General features: G+C 57.1%; 1 protein-coding gene across 1 annotated transcript in view; it reads right to left on the bottom strand.

Moving 5' to 3' along the window:
* LOC131275147 (SH2B adapter protein 1-like) overlaps window positions 1–16,163 on the bottom strand; it is a 74,155-nt gene extending 57,992 nt beyond the window's left edge. Inside the window, 2 exon segments of the mRNA XM_071210914.1 lie at window positions 15,162–15,555; window positions 16,158–16,163. Of these exon segments, the coding sequence (XP_071067015.1) occupies window positions 15,162–15,555; window positions 16,158–16,163 (400 nt within the window).
* Window positions 16,164–21,834: the final 5,671 nt, after the last annotated feature.

Genomic DNA, 21,834 nt, shown 5'->3' with positions numbered 1-21,834 from the left:
AATCTGTGGCCCGGCATGAGGCGGAGCCGGCCGGACGCGAGTGTCCGTAGGTGCGGAAGGGAAGGCGGCAGCAGGGGACGCGTGCTACGCCCAGGAGCCCACGAGTGCACCGTCAGGGCCAGCCTGGGCCAGCTCCCGTGACTCTCACCCCGTTGAACGGGTCTGATTTTCACGCCCCCTCTGCCACGTCCTGCTGGTGAGGAGGGGACGGTTATTACTGTGCAAATGCACGGACCCAAGTCCCCCGGCTGGGAGGCGAGCAGGAGCAGGGACGGCTGTCTGGGGGTCAGGCTGCCCGCGGATCTGCTGCTTCTCGGCCGTTCTGCCCCTGCAGACGAGGGATAGCCCCTGCCACGCCTTTCCTGATCCAAGTGCGGGCCTTGTCTGTGGTACCCCGAGGGGCAGCATGGGGCGCGGTGGCTGGCACTGAGCCGTGCCCAGCGAGCCTCTGGCCAGCACTGGGCGTCCCTCCGGCCCAGGACCGCCCTGCTGGGACGCAGCGCTCAGGCTCGTGTGAATGCCACAGTTAGGATTGCTTTGGAACTGGTTTCAGGATCCCGTCCGGATTCTAAAGCTTCTCCTCCTTTGCAGTCTTCCGCGGAGTCAGACGCTGGTCCTATGAGGGTAGGCTGGCTCTGTGGAAACAGCCAAAAGGCATTTGAATAACATGGCTCCAGAGAGAAGGGGAGGTGCAGACGAAACTCGAGACCCATTTTCTTGCTGCGCAGCTGTTAACTAGACTCAGCAAGCATCGGAAAGAGATGTCCCCAGATGTGTTAACTAAGGGAGCATTAGAAATTGTGGTCCTGGGAAACGGACTTGGATCAAAGGATAGAGCGTCCACCTGCCACATGGGAGGTCCACGGTTCAAACCCCAGGTCTCCTTGACCCGTGTGGAGCTGGCCCACACTCAGTGCTGATGCGCACAAGGAGTGCCGTGCCACGCAGCGGTGTCCCCCGCGTAGGGGAGCCCCACACGCAAGGAGTGCACCCCGTAAGGAGAACCGCCTAGCGCGAAAGAAAGTGCAGCCTGCCCAGGAATGGCGCCGCACACACGGAGAGCTGACACAGCAAGATGACACAACAAAGAGACACAAATTCCCAGTGCCACTGACAAGAATACAAGTGGACAAAGAAGAACACGCAGTGAATGGACACAGAGAGCAGAAAACTGGGGGGGGGAGAAAAATAAATAAAAATAAACCTTAAAAAAAAAAAAGGTGGTCCCCCCCCCCCCCCCCGGTGACAGCACTATTCCAAAGGGTAGACTTCTGCTCCATGTGCGGTGCAGGTGCTTTTGCTTGGAAATCAGTTCCCTTCACTCTGGGGGGTGCTCCTGTGATGAGATGGAGCCCACCCCCTTAGACTAAGATGCTGTGTCTAGGGCTGGTGCCACAAGACCACGTTTATTTGAACTAGAAGCCAGGCCATGGGTTTCTGGGCTAGATCGGTAAAGTTCTCAATTTCGTCAAAAAAAAGAAAGATCGGGCACAGGGGCCGAATGTGCCAAAGTCGACGCAAGCTTTCCTGACACGTCGCTCTCATTTCCCATTGTTTACCTTTTCTATCCCCCACCCCTCTAACGCCAGGCCACTCATTCTAGAAGAGTCTTCCCAAGTGTGCTGGTAACGGCCGAGTGCCTTCAGGTAAACATTGCCTCCTGGGCCCAAGTTCAGATGTTTTACTCATGTATACACATGCATGAATTGTGTACACTGCTGAGACTTTCCTGTCGAGGTACCCCAAAGCTCATTTTTTTCCTTCAAGACTCTAAATTAGCTTTTTTTTATCCCCCGCCTTGCGGCTTTTTATGTGCTGTCTGCTCTGTGTCTATTCGCTGTACGTTCTTCCGTGTCTGTATTTGTTTATTTCCCCTCCACCCCTCGCGGCTTGCTCGCGGTCTGCTTTCTCTGTTCACTCGCTGCGTGTTCTTCTGTTCTCCCTTCTTTCTGTTGCGTCACCTTGCCAAGTAGGCTCTCCGCGGTGCCTGCGGGCCAGGCGGCACTCCACAGGGTGCAGGCGAGGCTGCCTTCGCAAGGAGGCCCTGGGACATGAACCGAGGGCCTCCCGTGTGGTCGACGGGAGCTCATCTGATTGAGCCGCAGCCGCTTCCCTAAATTAACTTTTAAATACCAACATATAACATGCACATGGTTTTAAAATCCCAATAGTGCTGCAAGTTTATAACAAACACCAGCAGTCCCCCTCCCCTCCCCAACCCTGCTTTGTCTCCTTTCTACTCTTAGTTGTTTTTTCTGGAATTTATCTCCACATTTTTAAACATGGTTCTTCATTCTTTTTTAAAAAAATTTTAAAAAGATTTATTTATTTATTTTTCTCCCCCACCCCTTGCCCTGGTTGTCTGCTCTCTGCGTCCATCTGCTGCGCCCTCCTCTTTGTCCGCCTCTGTCACTGTCAGCGGCACGGAAATCTGTGTTTCCTTTGGTCCCGTCATCCCGTTGTGTCAGCTCTCCGTGTGGGCGGCACCATTCTTAGGCAGGCTGCACCTTCCTTTGCGCTGGGCAGCTCTCCCCATGGTGCTCACTCCCTGTGCGTGGGGCTCCTTATGCGGGGGACACCCCTGCGTGGCAGGGCACTCCCGGCGCGCATCAGCACTGCGCATGGGCCAGCTCCACACGGGTCAAGGAGGCCTGGGGTTTGAACCGCGGACCTCACATGTGGTAGACGGACGCCCTGACCACTGGGCCAAGTCCGCTTCCCTGGTTCTTCATTCTTAGGCGTCATCTATGTGCTTTCTTTTATGGCAGGTCAGGTTGTGAGTTCACTTACAACCCTTCTTCCCCTCCCTCTGTCCTCCCCAAATAATCACATCTCATATTTTGATTAAATCTACCTTCAGATTTTCTTTATGATGACTATTGTCATTATAAGTTTTTTCTTGTCATAATTGTAACATTTTTTTTCTTGTATGACTTTTTGTTTATCCTGGCGTTAATAATTGCTTGGGTTTTCACACAGCTTCTGCCCAGCCTCTCCATACAGCCTTCCATGTGGTCAGACCTGACGTGGAGTTTATCAGCTCCTGTTTTCCAAAGAGAAGTAGCTCTGGAGCCCTCTGGCACATGCCCACTCAGTGTGGGCTGCTCTCAGGCCACCGCGTGGCTCCTCCCGGGATTTTCCTTTGCTGCTGTGATGCAGCTCATGCTTCCCAGACTGTGTCTCTTTGTTTTCCAGGGGTCTTAGTGGCATACATTCTCGTAGCATCCTGAGGAGCTTTATTCTGTTCTCATATTCAGCTGACAGTCAGGGTGAATATAGATTCCTGGGTTAAAATTATTTTTATTCAGAATTTTGAAAGCATTTTTTCCCCTACTGAATTCTGGTTTCCATGCCATTTTCTGAGTCATTCAGATTTTTGATCTATGTCAAGGACCCCCTTTTCTTTTCTTTGGAAGACTGTAGGTTCTTCTCATTATCCTTGTTGTTCTGAAGTGTCAGAGAGGTGTGATTTGTTCTTTTTTTTTTTAAAGATTTATTTTATTTATTTTTCTCCCCTGCCCCCGTGTTGTCTGCTCTCTGTGTCCATTCACTGTGTTCTACTGTGTCTGCTTGCATTCTTGTCATGCAGCACTGGGAAACCGTGTCACTTTTTTTGTTGCGTCATCTTGCTGTGTCAGTTCTTCGTGTGTGTGGCGCCACTCCTGGGCAGGCTGTGCTTTTTTTTGCACGGGGCCGCATTCCTTGCACGTGGGCCAGCTCACCACACGGGTCAGGAGGCCCTGGGTTTGAACCCTGGACCCTCCATATGGTAGGCGGACGCTCTATCTGTTGAGCCACAACCGCTTCCCTGCTTTGTTGTTTTACTGTTTGGACACTTGATGCTCTGGGTTAAATCATGCCCCCCCCAAAAGACGGCCAAGCCCTGATCCCTGGCTCCGTGAACATGACTCTTTTAGGAAACAGGATCCTTGAAGAGGTTCTTAGTCAAGATGAGGCAAAACTGGCCTCGGGTGGGCCCTGGTCCCGTCTGACAGGTGTCCCCAAAAGGCAAGGAAGTCTGGGCAGACGTTGGCCCACACTGCCACCAGCCAAGGAGCGCCGGCCACCGGCCAGAAGCCAGGGAGGGGCCGGGGCGGATTGTCCCCTTCAGAGGGCGTGGGGGTCCGGCCGCCAGAGCCGCGAGACGACTGACTCCAGCTGCGTAAGCCCACGGGTCTGTGGGCTTTGTTCCAACCGCCCGGCAGGCTGGAAGCTTCTGGAACCTGGACGTAGGGAATGGGGGGCGGCTGAAAGAATTTGGCCGCAAAGGCCTCGACTGCCTTGAGGGGCCACTGGCAGAAAGAGGAGCGCACGTCGCGCGTCGCTGAGGCTTGAGAAGGAGATGAGAACGTGCGGGGGACCTCGAGGAGAGCGATCGCGTCACCCCGCGGAATTGGGTTGATGTCGGATGGAAGGCGGAGTCGGAGGAGATGCACTGGGCTCTCGCTGAGCTGGGGCCTGCTTCCCTCGCCGTGGACAGAAAAAAGCGAGGGGAAAGGAGAGCTGAGCCGCGAGCCGCTTAGAGCCCCAGCCCAGAGGCCGAGCTCCCCCACTGCTGCGGGGTGCATCTGCCATGGGTCCAGCCTGCCTCAATCAATGGGGGGGGTGGCCCATGGGTGCGTAAACGCCAGGAATAGCGGCCATGCTGAGTGGTAATTTGGGAGAGGGTGAGTTCACGGTGCACGAAGCCACCACGCTCTCCCGCTCCTCTTCCTGGCCCGGGGCCCTTTCCTTCCTGCTCCCCGCCTTTTGGGTCTGCCTGGGATTTCCCTGTCCTGAGTCCCCGTAGAAGGAGATGGTGTTCAGAGCTGGGGAGGGGCCCCCGGGCCTTTCCAGGGGTGGGGAGGGTCTTTGCTGCTACAACAAGGGGACGGTGGACACGAGGGAGAACTCCTTCTTGTGCCTCTTTCCCAGTGTCCCCGTATGTGGGAAGGGGGTGGGTCTTCCCAGGGCATAATCCGCAGGCCACTCTGCTTCCCGCTGGGAGTGTGCGGGCAGTGGTTTCTAGCGTACTCAGAGTTGTGCTGCTGTCACCGCCCTCGAGTTTAGAACATTTTCATCAGTCCCCAAGAAACCCTGCACCCCTCAGCTGTCAGGCTCCTCCCCCCGCCCTGAGCAACCGCTGATGAACTTGGGGTGCCTGCGGCTGCCTGTTCTGGACGTTTCCTATGAAGGGGAGCGGCCCCGACCTGGCCTCAGTGTCCTGGTGGGAGGGCGGAAAGGGGGCCGTCCTCCCTTTGCCCGCGCCCCTGCCGGACCAGCCCTGGGGGAGGGGAGGGGGGTGGGAGCTGGGTGGGGGCAGGGTCCCCAGGGGCTTGGCGAGAGCGGGGAGGGTGGGGCAGGATCTGTGCCAGGGTGGAAGCGCTCCGGGTCCCTGGTGGGGGGGCCAGTTCGGTTAGGGTGGCAAGGGCAGCGGGTGGGGGGTGGTCTGGGGACCTGGGCTTCCTTGGTATACCCCGTGGAAGATCTGGGTGTCTGGGGGCTCAAGGCTGGGGGACGTGGGGGCTGACGTGGGGCCAGAGGCCTGCCAGCGTCTGATGGTGACAGTGTGGGGAACGGGGGCGGACGGTCAAGGTCATGGCACTGCCCCGGGCAGAGGTTGTCACGGGCTCCCGGCAGGCATGCGGATTAGCTGGGGGCACCCCAACTCTGAGGCGGGGCTCAGCCTGCACCGGAGACCTGGGCTGCGTCCAGGCAGGGGGAGGGAAAAGGACGTCGGGGGCTGGCTCAGGCTGGAGCACCCTCTGCACGGGGCGCGCTCCGCAGGGGGATGCAACGGGGGGCCGCGGGGGGCCGCTCCTTGGACAGTGGTTTAGGGAGGGCCGCCGGGCCAGGTGTGGTTCCAGCGCTGGGGCTGTGGCTCCGCCGCGGGAGGACAGAGCCTCGCTCCCATCCAGGTGGAGGGAGATGAGCATGTGCACTCACGTGTGTGCACACAGCCCATGTGCAGCACACACGTGCACAGCGTGCAACAATGCTACACATGTACACGTGCGTGCACACACAACACACACATGCCTACACATGGAACCCATGTACACATATAAGAAATACGGTGCACGTGTACATGCACACAGATCCACGTGCACACACACAGCACACATGTACCCAGATGTGTAACCCATACATACAAACAGCTACATATGCACGTGTGCACACAGAGGCCCGTTTGCACACTAACACACAGCATACATGTACACAATGCACAGCACACACTCACACGCACATATGCACATGATTCATGTACACACGTGCACACAAACGGCACATGTACACTTACATGCACACACATATACTCACATGCACACACAGACACACATAGACACATACAGTGACATAAATGTAGCAGATGAAAGTGCCCAGCAGGAAAACAAAGTTGAGAAGAGGGAGCTGGATTGGCCCGGCCCCCCAGCTCCCTCTGGGGTCCTCTCTGCTAAGGCAGAGCCTGTGCAAAGACCTGCCTGAGGCAAACCAGGGAGCTGTGGACAGCGGTGTAGAGCTCAGCAGGTGTTCCAGGCAGACAGGCCGGTGGTGCAGAGGCCCCGTGGCCAGCAGTGCAAAGGCCCTGTGGCAGGAGCGCCCCTGGCAGGGCGGAGGAATGGTGAGGGGGCCTGAGGGGCTGGAGCAGAGGTGAGAGAAGACGCCAAGGGGACCCGCCTTCATGGCTCAGACTTGTCCTCTTCGGGCTTTTTCTGAGTTATGATTTTGTTCGGTGAAATGCACAGATCTTAGGTGCACAGCTGAGGAGTGTGGACGTAGACACAGAGGTGCATGAGCTTCGCTTCCGTCACGGCCCACAAGTTTCCCGTGTCCCGGGCACGGCCCTGGTGCCCTTTTGTGAGCAGCCCCCCGCCCAGCCCCACCAGGCCGCCGTGGCCCTGAGTCCTGGCACCCAGGTCGCGTTTCCCTGTTCCAGAACCTCCTACAGACACAAGCGCGCGGGGCCTAGCTGCTCCAGCTGCGCGGGACGCGCCTGAGATCCCTGCGTGTGACCTGCGAGCCCGCCGGCGACTCTTCCTGCTGCGCGGTCCCCGTGGGGCGGGACGCGGCTCGTGCGCCCAGCTTCCCGCCCGTGGTCGCTGGCGTGGGCCCCAGCTTGGGGCGTTGAGCCGTAAAGCTGCTCTGAGCGCTTCCGTGCCCGCCTGTGGTCTTGCTGGGCGAGGCGGGCACCGCTGCAGGGTCTCACCCGTGGAGGGAGGGCGGCCCACCAGGCTGGACCCTGGTGCCGAGTGGAGAGGAGGGGGGCCGGGGGCAGCGGGCCGGCCGGGGCGTGCCCACGCGGTAGGACGCAGCCTGGCGCCCCATCCGCGGTGGGCTCGGGCCTCCCTCTCCGCGTGGGCCCCGGGCTGCTGGCGCGGGCTGCAGCAGGGGCCGTGCCCCTCGCCTGCGCCATGGGGCGGGGTCCTCCGTTTACTTCTGGAGCGGGCATGAATTCCCTCCTAGCCCAAATCACAGCCTGGGCAGAGGGTCCAAACTGAGACCCTGGCCGGCAGGGCCCCGGGTCTTCTCTGGTGGGCTCCAGGGTGAGGCGGGGGCCACGGCACACAGGTCAGCCCAGGCTTGTGCCCGGACCCGCCGCGTGCCAGCCCACGGCGGGTGCCCTCGGGCCGAAGCCGTTCCCGAGTTCGCATTTGAGGTGCGGTTCCTTGCCGCGCTGCCTTCTGGGCAGGGGGACCGGAGGGTGGGCTGCCGCCCCGCCCTGGAGATGGTGGCCACTGGAGCAGCGGGCGGAAGGCGAAACCCCAGCGCCCCCGGGGCTGCGGGGAGGGCCTCCCTCTCGAGGCCCCTTGGAGCCGGGGACGGGCTTGGGTGGGAGGAAGCCCCTGGCTCTGCCCCGGTGGCATCCTCAGGGGACCACAGCCCTGGGGCCTGCGGCCGGGGGACCAGTGGAGACGCAGCGCGGGGCGCCTCGGAGGGGCCGCCAGGGGAGGAGATCCGCCTCCCGCCGCCTCCCTGGTTGTGGCTTCGTCTCCTCCCACGGAGTTTTTCTCGGACTCAGTTTCCGGCTCCTCTTCGGGGGGGCCCCTGGCAGGTGGGAGCTTGGGGTCTGGCAAGACCTCAGGCGCCGCGGAGGGGAAGTGTCGGGCTTTTCAGCGCTGGGTTTTCTGACGCTCTTCCTTGGAGCTGGTGGACAAAAGCCGGGACGTGCGGGCTGTTTCCAGGTGCAGCCTGGGTCCCGGGGTCCGCGGCGAAGGATGGGAGGTGGGTTTCGTAAGAAAAGTATCAAGTGTGCCTTTGGGGCACGTCAGAGACGCCTGGAGGCTGCTCTGCGGGGGAAGAGCGTGGCAGGGGACACCCCAAGCCGTGAAGGGTGGAGAGGGGTGAAGGAGACGGTGGGCGCAGGCGGAGCCGCCTGTCCGAAGTGGCAGGTGTCGGGCCACCCTGCGTTTCCGGCGGAGGAGCTGAGTGCCTGCCCCAGGGCTGCGGCCTGACCGAGGCCGCGTCTGCGCCTCCCGCGTTCGCCTCGGACGGGGCCCACGTGCCCGGCCCACTTGCCTGCGGCTTGGGGAGGCTTGGGGGGCTGCCCTCATTCCTGGCTGGTGGCCTTGACTCCTTAACAGGAAGGATGGTGGAGGAGAGACCCCTGGCCCTGCGGCCCCGCAGGTCTGTAGGGACGAAGGTGCCCGGGGGAGAAGGGTGGGGTGGGGGCTCCCGCCACCCTTGCGCTGTACTCCCCGGTCAGCTTGCCACTGGGAAGGCCTTCCCCAGCCCCGAGGCTAAGCTGACTGTCCCGCCGTGGCCGAGGCGGGGAAGAGCAGGAGGTGAGTGGAGGGGCAGTGAGACGGCAGGGGATTCCCCGAGGAGGTCCTGGCCGCCTCTGAGCTGGAGCGAGGGGTCCGTGGCTGGCGTGTCCCGGCCTCAGCCACTGGGCGCTTGGCCAGGGGTGGCTTGGAGGTGACGGTGGGGCGGGCCTCCCCGGTGTTTTACCCCAGGCTCAGGACACTCCTGGGGCCTTTACCTACCAGTGCCGCGGTTTGCACCTCGGGCACGGGGCGCTCAGTAGCTCTCTCTGGCCGCTTCAGTTCCCGTTTTCTCCTGCACATGGGTGTGCTGATTTGGGAGCATGAAGGGCCTTTCCTGGGAAGTGGACGTGGCTCAATGGATAGAGCATCTGCCTACCACATGGAAGGTCCATGGTTCAAACCCAGGGCCTCCTGACCTGTGTGCTGAGCTGGCCCATGCACAGTGCTGATGCGTGCAAGGAGTGCCCTGCCACGCAGGGGTGTCCTCTGTATAGGGGAGCCCCACGCACAAGGAGTGCGCCCCGAAAGGAGAGATGTCCCAAGCGAAAAGAGCGCAGCCTGCCCAGAGTGGCGCCGCACACACAGAGAGCTGACGCAGCAAGATGACGCAACAAAAAGAGACACAGATTCCTGGTGCTGCTGACAAGAACATAAGCAGACACAGAAGAACACACAGAGAATGGACACAGAGAGCAGACAACTGGGGGGGGGGGGCGGGGAGAGGGGAGAGAAATAAAAAATAAATCTTAAAAAAAAAAGAGCCTTTTCTTTCCTTAATGCTCATCCCCTGAGAAATGACGGCTCGGCTGCTTCCTGGGAACGGCCTCAGCGTTCACGTGTTTCTCTCTCTCTGCTGTGGCGATTGGAGAGGGTTCCTTTTTTTTTTTCACTGACCTGAAGCTAGATCCCCCTCTACACAAAACCCACTGACCATGGGACGCACTGCCTGGTGGTACCCGCTTGCCCCCTGCCCCCACCGGGGCTGCAGACTCCTCGATGCCCTTCAGGGGCTCCCTGCCCCTACCAGAGTGTGACAGCAGTGGATGTTTTCTTAAGAAAAATCCAGAAGAACTGCCCTGGAGCTGGGTTCTTCATCTCCTTCCACACCTTGTTGAGCAAAGGCCACCCGGCTTAGAAAGTCAGACTCGAGGAACCTGGCGCTGCTGGGAATGCCCCAGTTCCCGCCACACCTGGCCTTTGAGAGCTCTGCGTGGCCGCCCAGGTCCTCTCCCCGGCCCCCCCTCGCCTGCAGCTGCAGAGAGCCGCTGCAACGTAAGTCCTTCCAGGCTGCCCTGCGGGAACCCTCCACTGGGCTGCACTTGGCAAGGACCCTGAAGGCCTTTCCACGGGCTCAACTCAGACATTAGCAGGCTTCTGCTGGCCTCTCTCCAGCCTCACCGGCCCCCCACTCCAGCACCCAGCCCCTTTGGTTTGTAGAAACACCTGAGCTCTTTCCTGCGTGAGAGCCTGCCCGTGCTAGCCTCTTGGGCTTCTTCTCCCACTTTCTTTAAAAACCGTTTTCCCCCGTCCCCTCCCTCTCCCCCTCCCCACTGTTTTTGCTGTCTGTATCCATTTGCTGTGTGATCTTCTGTATCTATTTCTCTCTTTTTTGGTCTTCTTTTCTTACCTTTCTCCTCTAGGATTCACCCAGATTTTTATTTTATTTTATTTTATTTTATTTTATTTATTTTTTCTCTCCCTTCCCCTGCCCTTCCCCCTCGGTTGTCTGTTCTGTGTCCATTTGCTGCATGTTCTTTTGTCCACTTCTGTTGTCAGTGGCACGGGAATCTGTGTTTCTTTTTGTTGAGTCATCTTCTCTGTCAGCTCTCAGTGTGTGCGGCGCCATTCCTGGGCAGGCTGAAATTTCTTTTGCACTGGGCGGCTCTCCTTACGGGGCGCACCCCTTGCGCATGGGGTTCCCCTACGTAGGGGACATCCTTGCGTGGCAGGGCACTCCTTGCCCGCATCAGCACTGCGCGTGGGCCAGCTCCACACGGGTCAAGGAGGTCCAGGGTTTGAACCACGGACCGCCCATGTGGTGGACGGATGCCCTATCCACTGGGCCAAATCTGCTTCCTTTACCCAGATTTGATCCTGGGGACCCTCTGATGTGGAGACAGGTTCCCTGTCCTTTGTGCCACCTCAGTTCCTGGTCTCTGCTGCACTTCACCATGACTCTCCCCTTCGTCTCTCTTTTGTTGCTTCATCATCTTGCTGCGTGACTCACTTGCATGGGCACTGGCTCACTGCACAGGCACTCGGCTCGCCATGCAGGCGCTCACATGGGCATTTGGCTCACCATGCAGGCGCTCACATGGGCATTTGGCTCACCATGCAGGCACTCACATGGGCATTCGGCTTGCCACGTGGGCACTGGCTTGCTGCACAGGCTAGTTTTCTCTTCTTCTTTTTCACCAGGAGGCCTCAGGGATTGAACCTGGGTCCTCCCACAAGGTAGGCGGAGGCCCTATCACTTGAACCACATCTGTTTCCCTTCTCTCACTTTCAATGGCACCCTCCCTGGGAAGGCTTAGGGAGGTTCAGAGTGGTCTCTGCTCATTCGCCATCCCAGCATCTGTTTTAACCATATTATTCTTTTTCATTTTTATTGTTTGCTCTTTTCACTTGGGATGCTCCTGGAAGACAGGGGCCTCTTGGGTGTTATGTGCAACTGTAACCTTGTGCCTTGGACAGCTCCTGTCCTTATGGCTGGTGACCTCCCCTGCCACTGCTGGGGTTGACCTTCATGCCCTACTTGTGCTTATTGCTTATTTGTATATCTTGCAACCTCTGTCTTTTTCATGGAGGGTATAGTCCATTTACATTTAATGCAATTATTGATATGGTCGGAATTAAGTCTGTCATTCTACTATTTGTTTTCCATTTGTTTCTTGTTCCTTTGTACCTCCTTTTCTGGTTTCTTTTGGGTTCATTGAATATGCTGTAGTGTTCCATTTTAATTTAATAGTAGCTTTGTACCCTTATCTATTTGTACTTTTTAAGAGGTTGCTCTAGGGATTATTACAATGGTCTTTAAAGCTGTGAACCTGAACGTGAGAAGTGACACATTTCCTAAATCGAGGGGAAGCTTTCCCAGGATGAGCCCTCGAGCACTTCAGAGACTGGAGTTTGGGGAGATGAAGAGAAACAAGCAAAGGTCGTGGTACATGTACTTGGGGATGGTAAGGAGGTGCCCAAGGGAGAAAGTGGTATCCCAGGGTCCGGGTGGAGAAAGTCTTTCAAGGAGGAAGTAGACTAATGCTGTAACGTTGCCAGGAGAGGAGTAAGGGATCTGACCCCTGGGGTTAGCCGTGGAGCAGTCGTGGCCTTGGCAAAAGACTTTTCCAAGAAACAGTGAGGCAGACCTTGTGTAGAGTAGGCTCAGGAGAGAATAGGAAGCGATGAGGTGGAAATAGTATGAAAAGAGAGCTCTTTGAGAAATTTTCCTGCAAAGGGGAGCAAAGAAATGGGGCAACAGTTGAAGGGAGACTTGTGTCAGGAGAGGCTTGTTGTTGGGAGATATTACAGCATATTTATTCACCATCGAGAACACTCAGGGTTTGTGCATACAAATATACAAATCACATTTGTACATAAATACATACACATATACATGCACAGAACTAGGCTTGGAGGGATAAAATCTCAGATATTGACAGTGATTATATCTTGATTTTGGGATTATGAATGATTTTTACTATTTTTTTCCTCTGAAAAGTTGTACTTTGTACTCCCTCCTCTACAATAAACTTGTATAACATTAGCAATAAAAGAGTGGGAGAGAGAACTAAATTCACCAAGAAAATCAGAGCATGGCTTTCTCAACTCCCTTGAAACATTTTTTTAAATGGAAAAAAGATTTGTGCTAATTGTGAAAACATGAAAACAATAGAAAAGTTAAAAAGTTAAAATTAAAACTGTCTTAACCTCCCATTTTCATATCCCAGAAGGAAGGTTGGTTACGCATTTTTCCTGGAAACTTATATATATACTATCATTGTCCCCTCTCCGTACACAGGAGTCTCTGTATATTGCTCTGGAACACATCTTAGATGTGACATCCATGAGCACAGATGATTCTCCTTGTTTTTAAAAAAGATGCTGTGGGAAGTGGACGTGGCCCAACTGATAGAGCGTCCGTCCACCACACGGGAGGTCCAGGGTTCAAACGCAGGCCCTCCTTGACCCGTGTGGAGCTGGCCCACACACAGTGCTGATGCGTGCAAGGAGTGCCGTGCCACACAGGGGTGTCCCCCGCATAGGGGAGCCCCACGTGCAATGAGTGCACCCCATAAGAAGAGCCGCCCAGCACGAAAAAAAAAGCGCAGCCTGCCCAGAAGTGGTGCCGCACACACGGAGAGCTGATGCAGCAAGATGACGCAATAAAACAAGACGCAGATTCCAGGTGCCACCGACAAGAATACAAGCAGACACAGAAGAACACACAGAGAATGGACACAGAGAGCAGACAATGGGGGGGGAAATGGGGAGAAATAAAATAAAATTAAAAAAATGGTGTAGGAAAGCGAATGTGGCTCAACCGATTGGGCTCCTGTCTACCATAGGGGATCCCTGGGTTCGCTTCCCAGGGCTTCCTTGTGAAGGCAAGCTGGCCCGTGCCCGTGGAGAGCTGACAGCTCGCGCCCACGCCCGCGGAGAGCTGGTGCAGCAAGATGATGCAACAAAGGGAGACAAGCAGACACAGAAGAATGCAGTGAATGGACACAGAGAGCAGACAGCAAGTAAGTGGCAAGGGGGGGATAAATAAATGAAATAAACCTTGGGAAGCAGGCTTGGCCCAGCGCTTAGGGCATCCATCTACCACATGGGAGGTCTGCGGTTCAAACCCCGGGCCTCCTTGACCCGTGTGCAGCTGGAACACACTCAGTGCTGATGCGCACAAGGAGTGCCGTGCCACGCAGGGGTGTCCCCCGCGTAGGGGAGCCTCACGTGCAAGGAGTGCACCCCGTAAGGAGAGCCGCCCAGCGTGAAAGAAAGTGCAGCCTGCCCAGGAATGATGCCACACACATGGAGAGCTGATGCAACAAGATGACACAACAAAAAGAAACAGATTCCCGGTGTCGCTGATAAGGATGGAAGTGGTCACAGAAGAACACACAGTGAATGGACACAGACAACAGACAACTTGGGGGAGGGGGAAAATAAATAAAAAATAAATCTTAAAAAAAAAAGAAAAAATAAACCTTAAAAAAAATGATGGTGTAACATGAACATGCATGGAATGGGTGTGCCACAACTTCCCTCCCACCCCCATGTATGGTCTGCTAAACAACATCGCAGTTAGCTTGTGCGTGCATCTTGGTTTACTTGTGAAAGTGAAGCAGTGGGATAGAGTCTTAGAAGTGGAAGTGCTAGATCAAAAGCATGCCATGTTTAAAAAACAGTAGATAGCACTAAACAGTCCTTCCAAAACATTTGACCAATTTCTAGTTCCGTCTTCCGTGTATAAGAATATGTCTGTTTACTCCTACCCTGTCCAATTTTGGGTATTACTAGATATTTTTGCCAGTTTGGCTTTAATAACGATATCTGGCTATTACTTGGTTCTCTTTAATTATGAGGAGATGGAGCATCTTTTGCTGTGTTTCGTGGCCATTAGTTTTTTTCTGGGATATACTCACATACCATACAATCCATCCAAAGTGTACAGTCAATGGCTGTTAGTATAATCACAGTGTTGTGTATTCATCATCACAGAAATTTTCAGAACAATTTCATTACTCCAAAAAGAAAAACTCCACATCCCTTAGCAGTCACCTCTCAATCCCTCCACCTGTTTATTTTTTAGTCAAATCTTTTCTAATTTTTTGGCTTCTATATTTTATGTAGCATTTAATCACTGTCCGCTGTCTGCAAATATTTCATCCTGTTCTTGCTGCGTGAAAGTGACTTTTTCTCACCCTCCCTAGACTCATGCTCTGTTTCCAGGGAAGGGATTTGGGAGGAGGCGGGGGGGTGGCCCGGCCTAGGGACCCCCCGCCTGCCGGGCCCCTCGCGGCCTTCCTGGGAGGCTTCACGGCCGCCCCGCAGCCCACAGGTTGCCTCGTGTGCCTTGTTCAAATGCCCCCCCGTGCCAGGGCCTGCGGGTGCAGGGGGTCCTGGCAACGCCAGGCAGCCTTTCCCACCCTCCCCACCCCAGCCCTCGTCCAGGAGTCCCTGCCCACCTCTGGACCTGACTCTCCATAACTCCCACTTTAGACGTAATTACAGAAGCAGCTCAGTTTAGAGCCTGGAGAAAGCGTAGCGGTCTTCTCCTTTTCCAGGTGAGGGAACAAGGATGCTCAGGAACGTTTAGACAGTAGGGGCGCAGCGCACATCTGGGAGCCGGGCCGCTTACGCCAGCAGCGAACGCCCCTCACCGCTTGCGCCCCGCTCTGTGCCGAGCTGCCCAGTTACCCAGAAGGTGCCCGTGCCCCGAGTGGGGGACCTGCTCCCGCATGGCAGGCCCTGCGCGGAGCTGAAGGCCCCGTGGGCGCTTCGTGAACTCCTGCAGGTGGTCGTCGTGGACCCTGGGCCCGGCACGGCTCTGGGGTCCCAGGAGGCCTGGCGGCCCGAGCGCCTCGTCCAGACCCAGGGAGCCTGGGAAGTCCGCCTTGGACCGGGGTTCAAACCCGTCTTGGGGATCGGGGGGTGGGAGCCTCCGGGGCCTCCGGAGCGGAAGGCAGGGGTGGGGCTGGGTCCCTCTTGCTCCCACGGCCCCTGCGGTCTCGAGGAGCTCCCCCTCCTGCTCATCGGCCGAGCCCACAGTGCGACGGGCAGGGTGCCTGCAGCTCTCGCCCTCCTCCCCTGCCTGCAGGGGTGTGGGTGTGGAGGCACCTTAGGAGAGCACAGCGGGGCACAGAGTGGCTTTCACTCCGGGCATCTGCCTGTGGCCGCTGCCCGCCTCTGCGGGATGCGCGAACCAGGAGAGCCCCGGGAGCTTGGTGACGAAGCCGACAAACCATCGAAGACCCCTGGAGACACACGGTTAGGAGCGACGGGCAGAGGGGAGTGGGCTTTAGAGGGCTTAGTGCTTCAATGGGGCTTACAGACGTGCACGGGAGCCTCTTTGCGTGGGAAATGAAGGACAGACAATTAAAGAAAGCAAAATACGACTTCATCTCAAGCTTTTGCTCTTCCGAGGACGGCGCGTGAGGGTTTGCTGGCTCTGAGAAAGTCACATGGTGAGGCAGAGAGCTGGGCAGGGCGGGAGGCAGCAAGCCGGGCGCGTTCTACCATCTTGCGTGGCGGCCGGTGCCTGCCTTTTGACTGCTATTGTAGAGCGTGCCTGCCCTCCAGGTCCCCCCATCCACTTACGGGTAAGAGAGGAAAGAGCCCCTGGACTCTGACACCATGCCACGCCAGAGCTGGCCATCAGGAGGTCTGTGTATCATCGGCGAATCCCTGGCTCGCCACCATCGCGGGATTAGCCTCCAAAGCGTTTGAGGCCCCTGCTTGCTGTGCCCTCGCCCGGGGACCGGGCACAAGGAGGCTCATCTGGAAATCCAGATATGCTGGGCCCCAGAGGCAGGTGCTTCTGTGGTTCCCGTGGCCCTCCTCCCCATCCGCGGGGTTCTGGTGGAGAGGCCTATCTCCCTCAGGTGGGGCCGGCTCAGGGCGATGGGTACAGGGTGGGCCTAAGACCGAAGCCAGGCCCATTGTCTAACCCTGGTGGCAGATGCTCTCTGGGTGTCCTGGGACTGTGGGCTGGGGGCTGGGGGCCTGGACTCTGGGAGCTGGTGTCCTGCCTGCCAGCGCCCACCCATCCCCAGCTTGGTTTGAGTCTTTTGTGGACCCCAGGAAGTTATGCTCTTATTTTTTATTTTTTTAAATATTTATTTATTTATTTATTTCTCTCCCTTTCCCCACCTAGTTGTCTGTTCTCTGTGTCCATTTGCTGCATATTCTTCTTTGTCCACTTCTGTTGTTGTAAGTGGCATGGGAATCTGTTTCTTTTTGTTGCGTCATCTTGTTGTGTCAGCTCTCCGTGTGTGTGGAGCCATTCCTGGGCAGGCTGCACTTTCTTACGCGCTGGGCGGCTCTCCTTATGGGGCACACTCCTTGCGCGTGGGGCTCCCCTACGCAGGGGACACCCCTGCTTGGCAGGGCACTCCTTGCGCACATCAGCACTGCGCATGGGCCAGCTCTACACGGGTCAAGGGGGCCCGGGGTTTGAACCGCAAACCTCCCACGTGGTAGACGGACGCCCTAACCACTGGGCCAAGTCTGCTTCCCAGAAAGTTATGTTCTTGAATTGATTGTGTTTGATTAGCTTGGGTCCCGCTCAGGGCCGTTTGATTGGATGGCTTCAGTAGGGCATAGCCCAGGGTAGATCTGAATCCTCTCATTGGAGTCCTTTATAAATGGGAGAATAAAAAAATGCCTGAGACACAGGAAGAAAGCCACAGAGATGGAGAGAAGGAGCCCGGGAACTTGGACGGGAACCCGGGGGAGAGAATAGTGCCAGATGAGCAGCCCTGAGAACTAGCCACGAGGCCCGGGGGAGACGAGTGGACAGGCCGAGTGCCTGCTGTCCCATGCCTGAGCTCGGGAAGCGGGCGAGCCTGGAGGTGAGGACAGAGGCTAGCGCCACCGTGCCTTGTCGCAGCAGGAGTCTGGGTCACCAGCAGCCAACCTTCAGTGAGACGGCTGCTCTGATGATGCCGTGATCGGGGCATTTTCACAGCCTCTGAGCTGAAAGCGTCTAACCTAGCACGTTCCTATTGGAAAAGCCAACCCGTTTCTGGCACATGGCTTTGTCAGCCTTTAGCAAACTAGGACACCAGGGGAAGCACACAAGCAGGGGAGAGAATTGGTAAACCAAACGGGAGAATCAGAAGTGGGAGAGAGAGGGAGAGGGAGGGAGAGAGAGGGAAAGAGAAAGAGAGGGGGAAGAAAGAGGGGAGAGAAGGGGGGGGAGAGGAAACATGGGGGAACGGGGGCAAGGAGAGACACAGGGGAGGGGAGCTCACGGGGTCTCTAAGAGCCTGCTCTGCCCCTGGACTTCGCACTCATGGGGCCGATGGACCATCTTTCTGACCCGGCTGGGAGGTGGCGCCTGCCCCTTGCCCTAAGCACCCACCCCTGCAGGTATCTGGAGGCCGGCCTGGCCCTTGGCCCCAAGCTCCTGGCCCCCTCCGCTAGCGAACGGCTCGCCCAGCGTTTCTGGACAAGAAACCTCCCACCACACTGGTTTCCTTGGGGAAATTGTTTTCTCTCCCTGTGGAGGAGTGAACTGTGCTCAGCGCCCCCTTCCCAGGGGGATCTCGAGGGTCCTGCGCGGCTCGCCAGGGGCGGCGGAGGTCCCGGGTCCTGCTGGCTGCCTGGTCCTACCTGCCTGGGTGGACAGACAACGTAGGCCCCTCTGGTCCTGTGGCTTCAGGGCGCCTGGAGAGGGCAGGCACGGGAGCGTCTGTGGAGGCGCGCCGCGGCCGAGAGCCTGACAGTGCGTGAGCTCGCGGTCTCTCGGGCTGCGACTTGGGGGGCCCCGCTGGGGGTCCAGGTGGAGCGAGCAGAGGGCCCCCCAGGGAGCAGCTCCTCAGAGGAGCTCCAGGCGGCAGGAGGGAAACCAACCATGGCACGCGCAGTTGCACGGAGACGGGGACAGCGGCGCATCATGGCCATCGCCCTACGAGACGCAGAGGCGCTGAGACGCCTTGGCCGCAAGGACCAGCATCGGCTCCCCGCTCCTCTCACCTGGCACCGTGAGTGAGGCGATGGGGAGGGTCCAAGGGGAGGGCCTCGGCGGGCAGGCAGCCGGGCCAACGGGACCTCCGCCCTCCCGGTGCGCACGGGCCGGGCCTCGGGGCCAGGTCTGCGGACGTGGGCTCCTGCTCCGCACTCTGGTGTCCGGCCAGAGCCTCGCCCGGTAAGGCCACCCCCGACGGGCCCGTGGCTCCTGCTCCACGTGAACCCAGGGGCAGAGAGGCCGTCCACGGTGGAGCAAGTCCATTCATGCTTCCAGATATTAAATTCTGCTCAGAATATTAAATAATTTCCTCTTCAATGATCCCAGTAAATTTAATTAGCTCTTGTTCTCCCAACAGAGTTGTCTCTGGGTTTCTGAAACGGAGCATGCGCGGGGACGCGGGCTCCGGGCCCCGGCTGTGGGTGGCTGGCCTGCCCCCTTGGCCGCCCCGGGCTGCAGACTCCCCGTCTCCTCGGGGCCGGGGCCCCCTGTGCCCGGCGGGAGGGGCCGGGGCAGAGCTGCACCCTCCGTGAGCCACCCGTTCTCAGGGAGGTCGGCAAGAGTCTCCATCTGGGTGCCGTTTGTAGGGGTGCAAGGCAAGGGGAAGTTGGCAAGGGGCGCCCCTGGGGCCCCAAAGAGCTGGCATGTCCCCCCAGCACAAGTACTTTCTTGGCAGAGGGAGAGAGCATGCTCCTCTCTATGTTCTGGACCTCCACCAGGCACGGGGGTCCCGCTCGTTTCACCGGCTCTGCCTGATCTAGGGAAGCAGCCCCCTGAGGAGGTCCCAGGCAGGCAGCTCTCACCCCGAGATGGGGGACGACTCGCCGGCGCGGGCGCTGAGGTGTGCTCAGGGACCCCACCTGCCGAGGCGCGGCCGGGCTCTGGGACCCGCCAGTCCACCGGCCAGGTACGTCCACATGGCGCAGGAAGGGCCTGGCTTCCCCAGCTCCGCAGGGCCAGCCTCGGGCTCTTACCTCGCCTGCCCCAGTGTGGGAGGGCCTGGACAGACAGGCGGACAGGCGGAGGAACCCGGAATGTCCCTGGTGTCAGCTACGCGTTTAAAAGTTCACGTCCGAGTCCCGAGGAAGTCTCCAAATCAGGCCCCCGTGGCTTTTTAAAAAAACAGTTATTGGGGGAAGCAGATTTAGCTCAATGGGTAGAGCAGCTGCCTACCACACGGGAGGTCCAGGGTTCACTACCCAGGGACTCCTGACCTGTGAGGTGAGCTGGCCCACGCGCAGTGCTGTCGTGCACAAGGAGTGCCATGCCATACAGGGGTGTCCCTGCGTAGGGAGCCCCATGCGAAAGGACTGAACCCTGCAAGGAGAGTCACCCTGCATGAAAAAAGCGCAGCCTGCTCTGGAGAGGCGCCGCACACACGGAGAGCTGACGCAGCAAGATGATGCAACAAAAAAGAGACACAGATTCCCGGTGCCTTTGACAAGAATGCAAGTGGACACAGAAGAACACACAGTGAATGGACACAGAGAGCAGACAATGAGGTGGAGGGGAGAGAAATAAATTAAAAAAAACAACAGTTATTGTGATAACATATATACAACCTAAAATTAATCATTTTAACCTCTTTCGGGTACATAGTGCAGTGGGTTCGTCACACTCCCCACCATCCCTGAGCAAACCTTTTCCCTGCCCCAAGCGGGAGCCCTGCGCCCATTCCCCACCCCCAGCCCGGCCGCGGTGACCTGTACTCTAATTTCTGACTCTACACATTTGCATATTCTAATTAGCTCAGTTACATGCGCTAATACAATACCTGTTCTTTTGTGTCTGGTTTAGCTCATCAACATGATGTCGTCAAGGGTCACCCGTTTTGCGGCATGTGGCAGAACTTCATCCCTTTTCAGGGATGAACCGTGTTCTATCGTCAATCTGCTCATCAGTTGGGGGACACCCGGGCAGTTTCCGTCTTTCGGCAGTTGTGAATAATGCCGCTATGAACATCGGCATGCAAACGTCTGTTCCAGCCCCTGCTTTCAGCCCTTTGGGCACACCCCTGGCAGAGGGCTTGCCGGCTCACGGGGCAGTCCCACACCTAACTTTCCCAGGAACCGCCAGCGGCCGGCTCTGGGGGAAGCCAGCTGCCCTGCACGGGGCAGCCCTGGGGGCTGGTTCACTGTTTCCCCCCGAAAGTCCTACTACCCCCGTACCTGAGAATGCAAACTTATCTGGAATAGGGTCGTGATAGACGGAACTAGCTAAGTTAAATCGCGGTCAAATTCAGGGAGGGTGGACCATCAGTCTGACACGACTGGTGTCCAGAAGAAGGGACATTTGAACACAGATACACAAGGACAGAGAGCTAGAAGGTGGCCCGTGATGACAGAGGTGGACGCTGAGTCCTGCCGTGAGCCAAGGTGGGCTGGGACTGCCCTGACCGGAAGCCAGGAGGGACCCAGAGGCAGACCCCCCTGCAGGGAGCACGGCCTGAGACCCCTTCCTTCTGGATCTCTGCTCTCCAGAGCTGGGCGGGGATAAACGTCTGTCCTTCGAGGTCCCCGGCTTGCAGTGCCCTGTTAAGGTGGCCCCAGGGAATCCAAGACACGACGACACTTGTTTCCTTGGTGGTGATGTATCTCATGGTGCTACTTCGACAGCTAAATGAGAAAATTCAAGACACATGTTGGGCATCCAGGGCATAGTAAGGGTCCAATCACTATTATTTATTTCCCTCTACTCCTCTAATGAACCGCAAACCTGAAAAATATTTATTTCGCAACGATGGAAACTTCCAGAAGCTCAGTTCAAATGGTAATAAAACCTGGGCCCGGGGTGGGGGTGGCGGAGAAGCAGAGCTGATGGGAGGTTGCGGCCGTGCTGCTGCAATGGCCCATTAGGTCCAAGGACATGTCGAGAGCTCCTGACGGTATGATACCAGCAAATCAATTTAGAACTTAATCTGAAAAGGGACGTTAAGAGGTTGCATCATGTGCCACGTTCCTGGCTATTCCTTTCTAGAATAAAAAAGCTTCCTCCTGGTCTCTTTGATGCAACACTTTTTCAGTCTGGCCATTGAGTAAAAAAATTAAAACAACTGCAACAACAAATCTCCCTGATTAGCCAGTGATTTATTTGCATAATTAGTGTAGTGTCAGGTCCGTGCATGCAGGAGCTGCACGCTTGGCCGAGCATGCTGTCCTAAGGTGCTCCGCGGGCTCCTTGGTCAAAGCAGGAGAAGGCAGCCAAGAGCCCTACAATGAATGTCCACATGCAACAGAACCTTCTCCCTTTTTCCCCTTGCAGACTCGTACCTTGGAGGGTAAACTGCAGGTAAAACCCTAATTGAAGGTAAAACGTCATCCTCATATTTTCCTGACTACAACTGTAATTCGGGGTCAATGTAGGAAATTTAGAATAGACAATGAAATTCAAAAAGGAACATTG

This window comes from Dasypus novemcinctus, chromosome 21, assembly GCF_030445035.2.
Source record: "Dasypus novemcinctus isolate mDasNov1 chromosome 21, mDasNov1.1.hap2, whole genome shotgun sequence".
NCBI lineage: Eukaryota > Metazoa > Chordata > Mammalia > Cingulata > Dasypodidae > Dasypus > Dasypus novemcinctus.
This window is presented reverse-complemented; position numbering and strand designations above follow the sequence as displayed.